Source organism: Hyalella azteca, unplaced genomic scaffold (genome assembly GCF_000764305.2).
Source record: "Hyalella azteca isolate HAZT.00-mixed unplaced genomic scaffold, Hazt_2.0.2 contig16275, whole genome shotgun sequence".
Lineage (NCBI taxonomy): Eukaryota > Metazoa > Arthropoda > Malacostraca > Amphipoda > Hyalellidae > Hyalella > Hyalella azteca.
The window spans coordinates 61,448-80,652 of NW_025946100.1; the positions used below are offsets into that span (position 1 = coordinate 61,448).

Below are 19,205 nucleotides of genomic sequence, written 5' to 3' on the forward strand. Positions count from 1 at the left end.
AAAATCAAATGATTTTCTTGAGTTTTCATTACTATTATTATTGAGAAAAACACATTGTGGCTAAACTACAAGAAGAAGTTTGGTGTGAACAATAGTTAAATTGCCTCAGTTCGGGCATCACTGCTGGAGCGAATATTTGACTAATTACTATGAAGCGATTGATTAATAAACACTGATAAACTTGCTAGTATACAAACGTCAAAACAAAATCCTTAAAAAAGCCCATATATTTTAACAATAATGAAACCCTAATATTATACAAAAAACAATTAAAATGTGAATTCTAACGGTACGATGAAAAATTGGAAAAACATTTCGGAGTCTGATCAAACATTACCTACTATAGACTTATCTGATTCAAGAACCGTCATAAAATGCGCACTTCTGAATAAAACATAGTAACACCTCAGTTACTTATCAAAGTCGGTCGTTTTTTTTAATAATTTTTGACTCGTACGGAGTTTCGCAATATCATCAGGTAATTTGTGCCGACAACGACTGCTGATGAACTCGAATGATAATACAAGGCACGCAACAGAAGTGCTGAAGATCCAATTTGTGCCGAAGGGAAGGGGATGTGGACAGCGTGCAATATATACGCAGTGTGTGCTTGTGTGAATCATAAATACATGCTATACCGAAAGTTGTGTAGTGCAGAGTGTATATGCAATGTTAACGACCACATGGCGAGCCCAAAAGCACATGCAATGCGATGACATATGCACATGCGCTGAAATGACGTACATCATAGACGGTACTCTGCTGCTGAACGTACGCGGTAGCAGCATATGGTGGGTGCTGAATGGCATGATGCACGCGGAGCAGTATGATGTAAAATTGTAAATCGAGCGGCACGAATTGCTTATGAAAAGCCACACGCGAGCCAAAACGTATGCAGAGAGAGAGAGCAGTATATATGTATGCAGAGAGCAGCAGAGAGAAGCAGCAGAGAGAGCAGCATAGAGAGAGCTCTGTACATACTGCAGAGAGCAGTATGTACAGAGAGAAGAGCATGTACGTGTAGAGAGAACAGCATGCAGAGAATAGCATGTACACAGACAAGTACACAGAGCAGCACGTGCACACATAAACACGGACACGTTCTTGTTCTCCGTCAACTGCAATCTCCGATTGCGTCTTTCCTTGGTAGTTCGTTGAGCAATTTTCGTAAATTGACGGAAGCAACAGGCAAGTTAACTTAACATTAGCGATATCACATTTATTCCGCGAGTATCTGGATAGCAGAGCTGAGTCTAAGCGGGCCGGTGAGTGACCTTTACCCAGCACCGAAGAGAGTGGCTGCCTAGGACTGGCTATAGAGCAGCTCCTTATCCCGTAACACTCAGAGAAATGAGCGAGGCTTTGTCCAAAAAGTGACGCACTTTTTTGCTCTTGAGTGGGTAATACTGACCCACTTTGGCCCAGCTAAAAGGTGTATCAGTGGGGAATATATGGTCACTATTTGGACAATACGACCCATTCATTTTTCAGAGTGAAGCATTCGGTGCTATTAGGATTCTAAGCACGCAGGCGCATTCATCCCAATGTAGGTAAACAAACAACTCAATTGCAGCAATGCATGCATGATTAGCGTTGAATATTTACGCAGCAACGCGGTTTACTTTTAAGGCTCCATTACGCAACTCAAATTATGTACAAATTTCAATAAAAAATCAAAATCCTAAAAATGTACAGAATTATTTGAGCATATACTTGACAAGAAAACCTCAAAAACTTTAAGATAAATTTGATGAACGTATTCGCATTTCTCTATTCGTTGTTTTACGAGCTGTTTTTTTAATCAAAATGTTCCATCAGTTTGCGAAGTGAATTACCGTAAAATGTGAACTTAATTTTAATTTCTCGTCATCAACAAACGAGCGAAATAAATCATAATTATATTTTTAACGACTCTATCACCACTTGCATCCATTCATTTTTCAATTGTGTTCGTAATCTTTACCGACTATTATGTATATCCAAAACATTTACAATTTTCCTATCAAATTGTCTCTAAACAGTCGTGATTAAATACAATAATTCATGCACCCTAATAACCCCAAAATCATGCACATCACATCGATTAGAGATCGGTACATCGATTACAGATCTCGATTAGAGATCGGTACATCGATTAGAGATCGGAAATCCATGATACCGCACATATACACATCAGGCTGCATGAACGATAGAGCTGCTTAGCTGCACAGTAGACATGGCAACTGTTTTGCTGCACATTTCATCTACTTGGCAGCACGGTTAAGACATTGTACCTAATTTGCTGAACATTATAGACATTGTTTATACCTCGCAGCTGGTTAAGACATTGTACCTAATTTGTAGCACGGTAAAGAAATGGAAGATACTGAGAAGCACGTTAGACATGTTATTAGCTCTGCTGCACAGTGAAGAATAATGAAATAAATGTCTTAATAAAAAGGTAGAGTTTTTCATGAAGTGCACAGATCACATTTAGTTGTTCACATGAAGTGCACAGATCAATTTTTATTTGTACATACAGATACGACAGCTAAATTTGATTACTTTCCTGCAATGTGATCAAATCTCATACAATCTTTCCTATAATGCGGTCAAATCTCATACAATATTTTCTATATTGTGATCGTAAAGCGAAAAATCATTAAATAATCGATGATTGAGGACATAGAAGAGAAGCATGAAGTAACATTTGCTACCGCAACTAAATTTACTACTTAACCACCAAGCGAGAGTAAATGCGAGCAAACCGACACGTTGAAGAGCTTTCTTGTGTCGAAGTGTCTTTGAGGAGAGAATCAGTATGCAGTATACGCGTTACGCGTGACGATAATACAATATCAATTGAAGCGGCTTTTTGGAAGTTGTCGTTCTGATACGCAGTAGTTTTAGTCGTCAATGGCGTCCCATTTACAGAGAGAAACCAAACAATTTAAGGCAGCTGTGCTCAGTTAAGTCTTGGACCAACGCTGAAAAGGGGAATGAAAATTCAGTTCACATATTTCTTGGGGTTGCATCAAAACATATTAGATCTTAGTCGAGAGTAGCTTAGGTGTAAAGATTTCCAGGTCTAAAATAACACCTACGTTAGCTGCTGCAATGTTCATGAACATTAATAGAACTAAATACAGACGGCAGCTCGCACCAAGTTAGGGACCAGCCAACGGTATAGATTCCACGAGATCAGCTTGCTTGCTTGCGTGCAAGAATGATTCTTAGCGATCTGGGGCCATACTTTCAAAAATCGCTAAGTGAACGTAAGTACTTACGCTCTATTTTCTTGTCCATGATTGGTGGATTTTGCTTAAAAAGCCGTCAATGATTGGTTCATGAACATGCGATCTCTTAACATTTTTTGAAAGTATAGGTCCTGGGCACTAGCGAGCGATGCTGAGCGATCTGTGCACTATAGCGAGCGATCTGGGCACTCCCATACCGCTAAGTTATCCTCCTGCAGCCATGTTATACTCTCATGTGACTATGTTATTCGCTTGTGATCAATTTGTCCCCGAACTACACGTACTACTACTCCCAAGTAGTAGTAGTTCGAACTACGAACTACTCCCGAGCGATCAAGTAGTTCTGGTACGCGTGACATGATGTCTCGACACAGCGAGGTTGCAGCTTTAGGATGCACATGAAAGCCCGCCGTTTCCCGCGTATTTCGAGTACTTATACACAAAAAAAAATGCTATTAACGAAAGTATTGAAGTATTACCACTCAATATCGGTGAGGCGGGAACTGTAAAATAGAATAGACTAAAGTAAGAGCTAGACTTACCAGAGATGAGGTCTGAGACGCTCCTTACTCTATGTATTAGATGCTGCGATTATGAACGTACCTCGCTCGCCGGCTTTCTGTGATAGAAATAAGGTGAACTTCAGTGAAACGGTGCAGAAATGCAAATTTAAATTTGAATAAAAAATTTATAAACATTTTATCTTAACAACTGGATCGCTTATTACATTAGTTTAGAGCGGCCAGATTTTAACTTCAGACAAACGAGGGTGAAATCAGATAGTGAGACTGAATGACGACTCGCTGAGTTGTGAGAAAATCCAATGCACTTGTGAAATAATAATAATAATGACGATAATAATGTTACCGTATATAGAATATAATATTCTATAATACAATATAACATAATATAATATATAATATAATAAAATATAATATTACTGGTGTCTGAGTTTCTTAGGCCATGTTGACAAGTCACCGATTTTTAACCTCTCGGACGATTCGACCAAAATTTTCATAACAAGCTGCGGGTCTCGAACCGACAACACAGTGCTCCAAAAATGGTGATCTTAACTACTAGTCTCGAGGCATCCATGAAAGGATTGTTATATCTATAACGTTACATCCGAAATTTCAAATCCTGCAAGATGCCTAATCCGCCAAATTGAGAAAATAAATAAAATGTTAATAATAATTACACGCCGATAGTCGGCAAAACCTGTATTTTTTCTTTAACTAATTGTCTTTGCATAACTATTATCACGAATCATTATTATTTATATGCATTACCAGTTCTAAGAATTATACTTATATTACAAATGAACTATAAACCTGGACCAATTGATTAGTTTGGTAGGTAACGAGTGATAGTTTTTAAAATAATAGTTGAGTAGTTTTCGAGTCATATTCTCTTAATGATAGTTAGGTAGTTATTGAGCAATATTTTCTTAATAATAGTTGAGTAGTTTTTGAGTAATATTCTCTTAATAGTAGTTGGGTAGTTATTGAGCAATATTTTCCTAATAATAGTTTAAGTAGTTAATGAGTAATATTTTCTAATAAATAATAAATAACTGTTTAGTACACAATTTAGTCTTAACTTACGCCAGGCGCGGCCTTCTTCTTGCGGTCGTCTGCATTGTTCATCCTGAAGAGGTCGAGCACTTTGAACAGCGAAGACGGCCTGCGGGCGACAACGTACAAATTTCTCAATTGGGGATTAGTAATAAGACAATTTTGAAATATTGCTAATAGGTCTTAGAGCACTAATTATATTTCAAAATACGGAACGTTTTACAAAGAATAGACATGTTTGCACTGACTTTATTTTTTATAAGAAAATATTTCGGGCTAAGCAAAAATTAAATTTACAACATGTAGTCCTACACTAACACAACACCCACACCAACACAACACCCACACCAACACAACACCCACACCAACACAACACCCACACCAACACAATACACACACCAACACAACACACACACCAACACAACACACACACACCAACACAACACACACACCAACACAACACACACACACCAACACAACACACACACCAACACAACACACACACCATCACAACACCCACTCAAACAACACCTACTCAAACAACACCTCATCAAACACAACGCCCACTCAAACAACGCCCACACCTTCAACACTCAGTCAAACAACGCCCACACCTTCAACACTCAGCCAAACAATGCCCACACCTTCAACACTCAGCCAAACAATGCCCACACCTTCAACACTCAGCCAAACAACGCCCACACCTTCAACACTCAGTCAAACAATGCCCACACCTTCAACACTCAGTCAAACAACGCCCACACAGCGCCCCCGGCGTGCCAGGTGTTGTGGTGCAGGTAGGGGTCGCCGCCCCCACCACCGCCCCCGTGGTGGACCGTCATGCCCATACGAGCGTCGAGGGGGGGCGTGCTCTCCCCACTGCGCCGCTGCCCCCTGCCACTCCCCACACCCCCACCGGGGGACACTAGCGTGTGCTGTCGGTTCATCTCAAAGTCAACTTCAAGACCAATTTTTCGCGGACAATTTCAAATTCCAAAGAACAATAATTATCTTCAATTCAACTGGATCAATTTCCTAAAATTTCAAAAATTAAACAAAATTTTTTCATGATTAGTTTGATATATCGATTTAAAATTTGGCATTTAACTTCACATGTATATATAAAGATTCATCTTACCATCGCAAAATTACCAAGTCAAGCATCACTAAAATCTCGGTTTCCAGAATTTATCGAAGGATCAATAAAATCAGTGATCAAACAAATGATAACTACTATATAAGTTTCGTTAGCTACGTAGTAATGCAGATATCAATGGCCTGATATAATTTAATATACAGTGCGTGGGAACTAGCACGTCCCAGAAACTGCCTAAACATGAGAAATATTAATAGTTTTGATGTCAGAACCGACTTTTGGTGCAGAAAATTGGCGTACTAGAATATACCGAGCATTACACACAAAACTAAGATATCAGATTTTAGCTAAACTTTTACAGCAAAACTACCGATAATCTACAACGGGGTGAACAGATCAACAGTAAATGAATGAACAGGTAACCAATAACAGAGTAAACAAATAACTACGAAATAACATTATAAATAACAAACCACGAATAAGTATACTACAACAAATAATCAACATTCGTATATGAACATCTAAGAATTACTTGGATAAATTGCTTATTACACTACTTGGGTGAACAGGCAACGAACAATCTCAAGTAAAATAACAGCTCTAAGTTATTACGAATTTCGATCATATACATCAATTGGGATGGCTCACTTACAAGATTACTGCACTTCAGTCTCCTGAATGCTCTTCAGGCTTCAAAGTATTCATACAAAATGTGAACGTGCGACATTGAAGTGTTGATTAAGCAAGTGATATTTAAAGTCAATGATACTCATAGATTTTTTACATGCGAAGAAACAGGCCGACCAGCGGGAAACATCCCACCAAATCGGTGGGATCGGCTCCCGCCGATCATTCATCACCCATAAACAAACGAAAATTTCAACATCGACATCAGAGCAGCGGCCATGGATGTAGTCAAATGCATCGGTGTTAGAGGATCATAGCGACATGATTATTTCCAGTCACGCCCATTTCGGTTCTCCATCTAATTTTGTTAGAGCAACAAGCGTCATGGATATTTATGCCCAAAATTAAATTATCATCTGAAGGCTGAAAATTGACAGCCTTTCAGTTGATGCTGGGATCGTGCTCTGAAAACTGACAGCAGTTTTCAGAGCACGAGACTTGCTTTGTGAACCTAACCCATTTCTTTCAAGTCTAATGAATGTTAACACAGCCAATGACAGCTGAGCTGCGATGATATTGATTTTAAAAAATGGATATGTGATAGCGAAAAGTTATGTTCGACATACATATATGTAAGCGTTTTATTCGTGACTAACCAAGTTCAAGATAACAGCAATATGTCTCTCAAGGTCAATAGCTAAAGTATCAGTGGAGCCTGATGTTAATAAGAAGAAAAATACGAAATGGTAGAATAATTTTATAGTTGAAAACTTGAAACTGCAATACAATGAAGGAATAGAAAGGAGGTGAACAAACTAAGAACGTGGATACAGCAAATAATAAAAATTAGAGCAAAGAAATAAATTGTATGAATTCAAAGCTACAGCAAATAAGAATGAAAAATGGGATGAAAAATGGGACAAAAACGGGTAAATATAACAACCACTACAATGCATTAAACACAGGAGTAGGAATAGCAAAGTAGCGACAAATTTAGGACAAGGCAAATAAAGTTCGAAACAACTTCAGAATAAGACTACAAAGTTACCCGACGTGTGAATAACAACGAGAGACCAACTTGAGGTAATAATCGGAGAAAGCACTCAGAAAAACGAACGAGTCGTAATGTCCAAATAACGATACAATTTCTGCACATTGCGCTTATACTCCAAGTAAGTAATCAGACCGAACTGAGTCAGGATGATAATCACGCTTAGCGCTGACACGCAGTTTAGCCGGGCCAAACTGGGTCAGGGTGACCCATACACAGGCAAAATGTGCATTGCTATTTGGAAAAAGTCTCATACTTTTAGACAAAAAGTGAAACGATATTTAGACAAAGACTCGTTCTATTTTCTGAGCGCGTTGAGGAAGAGACACATCAGACCTGACAGGACTGCGAGAAGCGGCCCAGCAACATCTGACGCTCGCGTCGCAGCGCGTCGCGCTCTCGCTTACGTCGCTCCTTGTCTTCGTTCCAGAGCTGTGAACCGCCACGAATATTACCGGTACATACATGTTGCAGACATGTTCAGGAGTCAGCAGCCATGTTCAGTACTCATGTCAGTAGACATGTTCAGTACTCATGTCAGTAGACATGTTCAGTAGTCATGTGAGTAGACATGTTCAGTAGTCATGTGAGTAGACATGTTCAGTACTCGTGTCAGCAGACATGTTCAGTACTCATGTTAGCAGACATGTTCAGTATTCATGTTAGCAAACATGTTGAATTGTTCGTGAAACGTAGCACATTTATGGCACATGTTCACGATAATACTTGAACGGAATGATCACGTATAATAGGTTTGAAATTCAGAACCAGTGTCAGGCCACAAAAGCATATAGCAAAGTTTTGTTTAACGAATATAAAATGACCATGATAGCAAGAACGACAACAGAGTAGGTTGGCGATGGTGTCAGTTGAAGGGCGTCATATAGACCATAGTGAACATAATTTTCATTTATGTATCAATTGTTGCACTCGATTAGTTCATTATGTGGAAAAGTTACATCCAATGCAGCCACGGGAAAATGGTGAGCCAAAGCCAACCCAAAGCTCAAAGAAGTTGTAGGACGAGAACCGCATTGACAGCAGCCAGATCAGTATAACATGGCACCGTAAAGCCTCATTAATTTTACGTTGCAAGACGAATACCGTACGAAAGAATAGAAATCGATCGTAAGTTGGCAATTCTCGCTGCAGTTGATGGCGATTACGACGGAGAAAGAACCGTCCCAGAAAGACATCGCAGTCAGAGAACAAGACAAAGACTAAAACTAATAATATTTCGACAAGGTAATGTCCCAATCGAAGGAACGATCAAGTTGATGAGATGAATTAGCGAACGATTCGAAGTCATAAATGAAGATCATTTCAACACAGCAAGACCAATTGGATTTAGAACAAAATTCAAGCGAATTTGAAGCAATGCAAAGCAAAAATATAATATTAGAAACAATAACGGAACAATGAGATTGCGAAGTTACGCGCACAACGAATGTAGCTAATAATAAAACACAAGGGATTGGAACTCAATGTGATCGGAAGAAGCAAAGGCGAATATTCGGTGTTGTATGATTTGAAGCATAATAAATCTTGCGACATGAGAAAAATTTACAAATCCAGATCAATTTGAAGTATAGATCAGTGATCCTTAGTACAGTTTAACGTAAAACGGTTTTGGGATGCCGGCAGTCGGTCCGCAGCAGCATGGGGGGATGGAAACATTTGATAGTTAGTGAAGCAACATTTCTATAGAATTTTTAGGATCTTACACGGGATAATTTAACTGCATCCGAAATCCGGAATAGCTCTTTCGAGTCAACTAAGAAGCGATCAAATAGCAACTTTTGCAGTGGGCGGGAGGATGTCAGATTTTTCAATATATTTCCGCAAAAAAAATTCAGTGAGATGTTAACACTTGGCAAATATATTNCAGGATATTTCCGCAAAAAATTCAGTGAGATGTTAACACTTGGCATATATATTTTAATTTCATCCGCAAGATGGTGAGCATAGATTGATGGTGCAGAAACATATGAGCAGAATTTTAAGAGATTGGAGGTGAACGTTAATGCACTCTAGTTTCCCAAGAGTGTAGGAACATGAATGTACACGGATTTTATAGGATTGGTATTAGATGGAAGAATTAGCTTGTTTATTTTCGTGCGATTGATGACCAGAGAATTTAATAATTTGAATTTCCAGGGCTGAACAATTCTTCAGATGACGTTTGTTGAAATACGTGTCGTTAAACTATTGTTAAATTATTTCAAGTTTAAACCAAGTTTTTGATTATCATTATAATCATTATCATATTATTATTTACTTATTTATACATTATATATTATATTTATATAATTATTTTTAGTTGTATTATTCATTATTTCTATATTTGTATTTTATCACGTTTTCAAGTTAAACTATTCGTTAAACTATAGTTCATGATCTTTCAGATTGTTTTTGACTTGTTTTCTCGTTCCAAAATTCGTATTTTATCATATTTACGTGTATAATGTACACTTGTTTCCAACAAAATTTCATTGTTCAATGCTTCTTATAATTGAAAAATGAATGTTGTCGCATGCGAAACGTCGTTAATAAATTAAAATTACTTCATTAAACCTGCATTTTAATCTACCAATATCAGCTGAAAATTTGTTCTGCCCAGGAAATTGAAATTATTAAATTCTCTGGTCATTAATCGCACGGATGTTCCAGGAATGTATGAAACAGAATGAACACTAGTTTACTATGAATGAGTGAACACAGGACTGCTCAGCGGACGGTTCACATAAGCTTTCATAACGAGCAGCCATGGGATCAACGTATAAACTAACACGCTCTAGACTAACTCTAATACACAGAAATGCATCCATATGAGACTGGAAATTAAATCACAATGAAGATAAAAGGGATGGCAACAATATATAATAGAACCTTATCAAGTTTTAGCTGCAACGAGGCTATTCTAATAACAGTGAATTACAGCTGATTACGGCCGCAGCAAACCTCACTTATCGGTTACATTTTTCTTTCCATAAGTCGAGTGAACGATGTCGGCAATCTCAGTCGCTAATACTAAGAGGCACTAATATCTTATGAATTCTACCAAGCAATGCATGTCTTCTGAAGCTGCAGTGCTCTAAAACTCTAAATATATTGCATTAAAAAATAGATGCACATTACCTGAACGGCGTTCTTCATGGTTGTCATGATGTTAGGTTTCTTGTTCGCAAGTCTCGCAGCGTCGGACTTGGAGCGCGGCCTGATGCTCTCGAAGAATCCAGGCGACGCTTCTTTCTTCTTCTCCCGAGACCCTGCTGCTGCAGGAGCTTCACGAGCTCCTGAAGCAGTTAACAGGTCTTCTCCTGACCGACGACGCTGGCGGGCTTGCACTACAAGCAGGACAGGAGATTAGACCAAAACTCGGTATTTTGGTGCAGAGTATTTTAGTGAAAGCAGTATTTTGATGGAGAATATTTTGATGCAGGCAGTATTTTGATGGTGAGTATTTTTAGTGTAGGCAATATTTTGATGGAGAATATTTTGATGCAGGCAGTATTTTGATGGTGAGTATTTTTAGTGTAGGCAATATTTTGATGGAGAATATTTTAATGCAGGCAGTATTTTGGTGCAGAGTAAGTGTAGGCAGTATTTTGATGGAGAATATTTTGATGCAGGCAGTATTTTGGTGGATTATTTTGGCGCAGGCAATATTTTGATGCAGGCTGAAGAGATGTTATATTCGCTTCTGAGGATGATAATTACGCAACTTACGGCAATTTAATATCAGAAATTGATAACAACAAGAAATTTGTAATTCTGGGAATTGGAAATCGAGAATAAGAAAATTTTAATTTCGGGACTTGAAAATTGAGAATAAGAAATTTGAAATTATTGGGAAGTTGAAATATAGAATAACGTATGATTTTCAAGCAAAGTTTAAAGAAAGGATGGAAACGAGACTGGATCATGGCGTTTGTGAGGGAGGAATAGTATTTCTCAATGACTGGTAGCGTACGTACTTGAGTAGAAACAATCTAAGTCGGTGGGATGCTAATGAATCGAGAACTTGAAAGATTATTCAATGAATTATTTTTAGTCGAATAAGATATCCTGAATTGCAAATTCAGAACTCAAGCGTGAACATAGTTTAGTTAATAAAATGCACGAGTTGAAGCATTAAATAGAAGAGAAATGTACGAACTTGTACAATATCGTGTCCAATAACCCAAAGAGCATATGAACACAATAAATCAAATTACGCTCAACATAGCATTCATAAACTGTGCTGTGTTGGATACTTGTAGTTAGGGCTGAGAAATGTTATACATTAAGTGGCAAATTAACCATGTATTTAACGTTTTTCATCCGTAGCAACAATCTACTGATAATAATCTCTAAATAAAAAAAACACTTCATAGAACATCAGAATATAGAGGGCAAAGTTAGGCCGATCTGAGAGAGCTTGATAAGCGTCGGGTTAGCCGGAATACTTCTTACAGGCGACAAAAAATCGGTTTAGTACAAAATCACGAAGTTTTTCTAATACGAACAAGCATTGCACAGGAATATTAGGATAGGGTGGTTAATGCATGCTTAGTTAGTAAAACACTAATAATAGCATATGAATGGAATTACCCTAAATACTATTGGAATTACAGAAACAGATAGCCATTATGGTTATGCATGCAGCGGACATCCGAAGACAACTCGTCAGTTAGCAAAATTCATTGTTTCTTAGCTATGTTTGCCATATTCATTTTCTCAATGTGTAATTTTAATCACCGAACATGCACTCAAAAGCTGCGATAAACTGGACACAATTATTATGTCATTACAAATACATCAACCATCAAACAGACGTTGCCGTTGAATGAATACGTTGCCGTCCGGTGTTAGTTGAATGATACAACAATAAGTCAACCTTATAAGCCATGAACAATAAGCCTACCATATAGCTATGAGCACCATGTGGATAGATTATAATAGTGTTTATTAATGAAATATCGAGACGGATCTATAATCAAGTAGCTCATCTCTAGCCACGGCGTAGGGAGCGTTAGGCTGGAATCGCTCACCATAACTGGTCGGTTTTGCTGAAAGAACCTCACACAATGCCATAAACGTCATTAATAATTACTATAACTGTACGACGCCACAAACCGAATCGTCATTCACAATAACTGTACGATGCCACAAACCGCATTCAAAATTACGATAATTGTCCAATACAAAAAAAACGCATCATTAATTACTATAACTGTAAGATGCCACAAAACCGCATTCCCAATTATGATAACTGTACGAAGTACCAAAACCGGATCATCAATTACGATAACCGTATGATGCAACCCAACCGAATTAACCGGTAAGCATACCAATTGATCCCAGAAAATACACTGATTAATCGCAAGTTTGATAACAATTTTAAAATATCGTAAAAAATCTTGGTAGTTCTTTAAATACTATATTGCAAAACAATAATATCACGATAATTTTGAAAAAAAATGCGATGGAAATGATCCTCAGTTGTTGTTCTCGTTCAACTTAACAATATAAGAGGCAATGCAGTTGAGACCAGCAAAATCATGGAGCTAGTTGATATTAAACTTTGAACCGTACCGTGCAAAAATCTTGAATATTACCATCAAAATGCCCGTGAAATTCATTGCAGTTTAGTTCCAACTTACAGCAAAAAGCGGAAAGGTCGACACTTTGAGCTCCGGTGTTAGTTGAATGCAGACGCAGTTTGATTAAAAGCAATGACCATTGACCAAAAAGAAGGAATTTGTCATTAAATGGTTCAAATGCGCGTTAGTTTACATGAAGCTGAAACAACATCACCATTGTTCTTCACTGTTTGAGCGCAGCCCGCGAAGAAGCAACCCGATTAGCGATAGGTTGTTTATATAAATTCATTGTCCAGTGATTATGGAGAATTGCAATCAGTTTTTGGGTAAACTGTCTTTAGCATGCATGTCAATTTATAACCCAGTAAGAAAAATGAGCATAAAAAAATAAGAATTATTCCGAATTCAGGAAATCGGGAATAATTCCATATTAAAATCAACAACCTGTCACTAAAAGAGCTTTAACAGCAGAGGAAATTTACATATGGCTTTGGCATCGCTTTTCGAGCGCGGCCTAAACGAGTCGAAGAAGCCCCCCTCGTGGCGCCGGCGCCCCCCAAAAGGCGTGCCCCCGATGCTCTGATTGCAGAGCGTCGCGTCTGCGGTCGCCAGCTTGTGTATGTCGTCGCCGGATTTTCGGCGGTGACGCAAACGAGCTGTTGGAGATTGTGTTCAAAATTGTACTGGTGTCGTGAACAAATGTCACTTATCCCTTGACTTTACCATTGAGTTCTTGTCGATAATGTGCGTCAATGTTTTGACCTTCGATTTTTAGTTGCATGCTTCCAACTGGTTACTGTGAAATACAATTAATTCTTTAAAAAGAAATAAAAATAAAACATTCGAAAGCAAGAAAGTGTACCGCCATCAGTCGACTTTAAAACCAATAGCTTTACCCTGACAGTGAATTGCTCATATTAGTGGTCAAACCTAACCCATCTTGCATAAGCGAAATCAACAAAAAGAAGTAACATCGATCTCCACTTGATCATCTATCTGTCTCTTATACACATCTAGATGTGTATAAGAGACAGACCTTATTAAGTTTTNATTTTATTCAGACTTGAATATTATTATTGACCTATCATTCCCAGTCAGCAGATCACAAAACAAAAAATTACCCCAACCACACAATCCCCTACCACAACACACGAGGAGGAACCAACGACCGTGGTGCGAGTATCTGCGAAGATGTCATTTGTTTCTGTTTCGTTGTGTACGTGGCTGTAGATATCGAAGTCATCCCTCGTGTCGGTGTGGGACAGAATCAGCTAACATTCAGGTGAGAATAAGACACAATAAAAGCAGCAAATAACTGGCAATAAAATAAAACACAGAATAATAAAACCAGCGCAAACAGCATCACAGACGCTAGGTGGGTGTCTGCATCTGTACCAAAACACATGAAATTCAGCAAGCGAGTTAAAAATACTAACAGACTACGCAGTAGGCAGACGGTCAACAAGATGCACAATAATGAGTGGTTTTAGATACAGCTAAAAAAAAACACAACATTAGAAATCAATACCACTTACACATAATAAATCATCGCAGTCAAAAGCGACTTAAATTCATCATTCAGATTATAAAGCTGTCAACCTTCTAGCACCAGTTCACTCAACATCACTATACACATCAGCACTAGCTAAAAATCATTATATATATCAATGAAAGCTTGTTGAAGCCAATACTAATTTAGTTAGACTCAAATACTACTAATGACATTCACTGGTATTGCGGAGACTAGTTCCGCAAGCGTTCACTAGTATCATGCTTGTGGAGTGATGAACACATGTAAGTCATCGCAACAAGTCATCGTAAATAAGACTAGACAGCAGCAATCGTTTAAGGAAAGTCCGGAAAATAGGCAAAAATGGTGCATGGTTTTCAAAAGATCATCAAGTAAGATACGCGGAGGCCTTAATTACGTGCCTCCAATGATACACCCACTTCCCAACTAACCGAATGAACTAAAACCACGTTCACTAGGAGAAACTAATAGCAAATAGGCATGAGCTGAGCTTCTGGTTTGGTTACAAGAGATTTTTCGAGTAGTTTCCTTAGCGTCAGGACATCTTAAATTCAACGAAGGAAATAATTCAACTTTAGGAGAAGAACTTGTTTGGTGATTTAGTGAACGATTTTTCTGCAGCAATACGTACATCGCGCAAAATGTCAAAAACAGCTCCATTTTTTAGAGGTAATGATCGTTACCTGATTTTCTGATACAACTATATTTTAAATCGTAAATACATCCTTAGACGACCTTCAATCCGAAGTCGAAACTACGAATTTCAAATAATTGCAATATGGTAATATTAGAATATAATCAATTATAATATAATAATACAATTAATAATAATATAATTAACAAGGAATCCAGCGCAAGAATGATCAATCTAGCTATCTATTTACGTAATTGAGCTTTACAATTTGACATTACAAATATATTCCTCCAAACGTGGCACACACATATTCACTAATTAGGCTTTAGGAGGATACGGAGGACGACGAAGGATACGGATACGAAGAATACAAGGATAAGGATTCACGGAGACGGAGGACGACGAAGGCGGCGCATCAGCGTGACGGGGGACTAGGAAGTTCCGAACTCATCATAAGGCCATACAGACATCCAAGTAGCTCGTCCAATCCGTGAGTTAGAACAGGGGGCACGAGGTTGATAAAATATTCTCAAAATTATATCCAAGAAAGGACGTAAAGGTTGGACTTGTGGTTAGAAAAGGGGCATGAGGTCGATAAAATATCCTCAAAATTACATCCAGAAAAGGACGTAAAGGTTTGACAGGTGGTTGGAAAAGGGGCATAAGGTTAGTATAATATCCCCTTAGGTACAGATAGAAGAGGAAGTAGAGGTTGGAAAAGGGGCATGAGGTTGATACAATATCCTAAAAATTACATCCGAAGAAGAAGTAGGTAGAGCCTATGGTTCTACAAGTATCAAGCGGCACCATTAGCTCATGCTGGACCTGTTCCTAAAACCAGGAAGGATACGCACGCATTCCCACTTGCCAGGATTCTGCACACTCGGAGAAATGAGGGAAACTTTATCCAAATAGCGACAATTTTTGCCCTTGTGTGGACCATCTTGAATCAGTTTGACCGATAAAATTGGATGCCAGTGCTACAAGCAGGAAGTGTGTCACTATTTGGACAGTATAACACATTCATTTTTCTGAATGCAGCAGACATTCAGAAGGCAAGACAATATGGGAACCGGTAGCCGAAGTCCAGAAAGTTAAAGAGATAAGAACGGACTGGAATTTGAAGGATCTGTATTGAGGACACAGTGACTATGAGACTGAGACAGCGAGCGAGCAGTGGAAGAGAAATAAGCGAAACTTTGTCAAAATAGCGATGCACTTTCTGCCCTTAGCGGGTCACTCTGACCCAGTTCGGCGTATCATTGGCGAAAGTGTGTCACTATTTTCACGATAAGACCAAAGCATTTTGTGAGCGAGCAATGTAAGCTCACCTGTCTTCAAAGCTTCCTCCTTCTCGGCAGGAGAGACTGTAGCAAGCACAGTGAGACACACAGCCCTTTAATATATTGCATAGAAAAACCCTATAGCTTTCACATTAATGCTGTGTTTTGTTTCAAGTATCATGTAATAGAAACATAATAAAAACCTCCCTTCCTAGAAGCGAAGATCAGGTCTCTAGCAACTGCTCTCTTTCATTACAAGTTCTTGAATATATTCTTTTCACCAATTGATTCAAATATATTTTCATTTATTACAATGTCTCGAATTGACCTTATTATAGTTACCCGTTATTTTATGAACAAATCTTACTCGTCCTAAACATCGCATGTAATTTCATAACTCACGTATAAATGTAGCCAATGCCGGCGCCTACAAGTTTTAAACGCCTATACAGATACTATGTCATGCATGAGTAACAGTAAGAAATATTCATAACATTCATTGTTTTCGGTATATACTACACGAATTATTTTCGCCGCGAGACATCCTATGTTCGGTCAGTTATACTACAATTGTCTCGGGTCGGTTTTATGAGAAAAAACAAGGAAACGAAATTATAGTGCAGAAAAAGTCAATCGAATTAGAGAATGAAACCAGTATAAAGAATAAAAAGGATGAAGAAATATTAAAGGATAAGAGTAAATACCTAATTCAAGATCTGTGAATCTTAATAATACGCTTACTGAATAAAGTTTTGCTTATGCATCTCGGTAAATAAAGTCCAGATAATAAAATCTTTCTCGTCGTGCTTGGTGGATGAACTCATCGTTACTAAGCTGGCAACTAGCGGGACTCGTCTCCCAGATATTACAAATATCGGCTCAAAGTTACAAAAACAACTCAATTTCTAGCATTCAAAAATGTATTGTAAAGCTCAGCAACTGCAGAGTGAATTTTATTTAATTTTTATCAGAAATGCATCTAAATTGACCAATTAGCAATAATTAAATTCCACATGATTTAAAATATCTAAATACTTGCTTTGCTGAAGGCTTTTACAACGTGTTCGAGAAGAATTTGTAACTGGATAATATCGAAAATATATCGATAAAATCAAGCAGTAATGAATAGAATACCTATATACCTTAGAAACTTTTAATTTCTTAACGAGTATGACGTGCTATCTCCTATAAATGTAAGGAGCTGTTGCAAAGCTCATTAAGAATCTGTCGTCAGCAATCTTGGCCTATTATCCTCTGTTCTCATGCTGGTAATTATGTGCTTAATTATACGCTCTTAGTTAGTCCATAAATATTATACCGGTCAGGCCTCAAAAATTGTGTGGTTCTTCTAAGTCTGCCACTTTCTTTTCACGAGCTGAATTGAGAACAAAAAATAGGATATTTTTAGCGGAAAACTTGAGCCGTTGTATCACCGGCAGCAGAATCGTACCTATATATCATATATATACTGATGGTAATATGAACATAGCCTGATAACAGTACAATTAAAATTATCAGAGAATCTTCATATGAATCCCAAACATGATTGTCAGAAAAAGCAACTGAGAGCAGGTTTACAACTTCATACAGCTGAAAGTGTTCAAAAACGATCCCGATATCTAAATAAACATTAAAATGCCACACATATTTTGATGGTACGATTTAAAACTGGGCGAGACATTTCAAGTAATATTAATATATATACGAGGTATATCATAAAAATAGGATAAATGCGATGGATGCAAGTCAATGTACACCGCCAGGAAAATACCTTAACTGAAAACAAAGTCCATATCAAATTGGAGTCCACAAAAGTGTCAGGTAATTAACTGCAATAATGAAGCACCACGAGGAAATAAACTAAACTCTTCCCTGTAAACCAAACTTTGGGTCTCGATCACAAAAATCATAAGCATATCTAGAAATACAAGTACTCAAAAATAACTTAACGTACTTGAGAGAAACTGCGCTCATCCATTCAGCAACCAAGAAGAACGACGCATACCATCTTCATACTAGCGGGCAGCCGTGCTAACTCCCTCATTAAATTATGGCAGCTTCGCTTACACTCTCATTAAACAATAAATATGCGTTCGTCCTCTCATTAAGTAATGGGAGATGCGTTAACCCTCGCATTAACTACGGGCCAAGGATAAACCTCCCCACTCTCTCATTAACCAAGGGTATACCTGCTTACCAGCTCTCATTAACCAAGAGTAGACCTGCTTACCCTCTCATTAACCGCGGGTAGACTGCTTAACCTCTCATTAACCGCGGGTAGACCTGCTTACCCCCTCATTAACCGAGGGTAAATGAGCTTACCCCCTCATTAACCGAGGGTAAATGAGCTTACCCCCTCATTAACCGAGGGTAAATGAGCTTACCCTCTCATTAACCTGTCTCTTATACACATCTAGATGTGTATAAGAGACAGACAGGATTCTGCACACTCGGAGAAATGAGGGAAACTTTATCCAAATAGCGACAATTTTTGCCCTTGTGTGGACCATCTTGAATCAGTTTGACCGATAAAATTGGATGCCAGTGCTACAAGCAGGAAGTGTGTCACTATTTGGACAGTATAACAC

General features: G+C 38.1%; 2 protein-coding genes across 2 annotated transcripts in view; both read right to left on the reverse strand.

The window, feature by feature from the left end:
• LOC108679321 (5'-AMP-activated protein kinase subunit gamma-1) overlaps nucleotides 1-4,913 on the reverse strand; it is a 28,501-nt gene extending 23,588 nt beyond the window's left edge. Inside the window, exons 1-2 of the mRNA XM_047884840.1 lie at nucleotides 4,841-4,913; nucleotides 3,840-3,855 (exon numbers count right to left, since the gene is read on the reverse strand). Coding sequence (XP_047740796.1) covers nucleotides 3,840-3,855; nucleotides 4,841-4,882 — 58 coding nt within the window. The 5' untranslated portion in view covers nucleotides 4,883-4,913. The remainder of the gene's footprint in view (nucleotides 1-3,839; nucleotides 3,856-4,840) is intronic.
• A 640-nt stretch (nucleotides 4,914-5,553) lies between these two features.
• The window catches only part of LOC108679315 (serine/threonine-protein kinase pakF), a 41,246-nt gene continuing 27,594 nt past the window's right edge, over nucleotides 5,554-19,205 (reverse strand). Inside the window, exons 3-7 of the mRNA XM_018167914.2 lie at nucleotides 14,302-14,440; nucleotides 13,652-13,825; nucleotides 10,723-10,931; nucleotides 7,921-8,016; nucleotides 5,554-5,745 (exon numbers count right to left, since the gene is read on the reverse strand). Coding sequence (XP_018023403.2) covers nucleotides 5,554-5,745; nucleotides 7,921-8,016; nucleotides 10,723-10,931; nucleotides 13,652-13,825; nucleotides 14,302-14,440 — 810 coding nt within the window. The remainder of the gene's footprint in view (nucleotides 5,746-7,920; nucleotides 8,017-10,722; nucleotides 10,932-13,651; nucleotides 13,826-14,301; nucleotides 14,441-19,205) is intronic.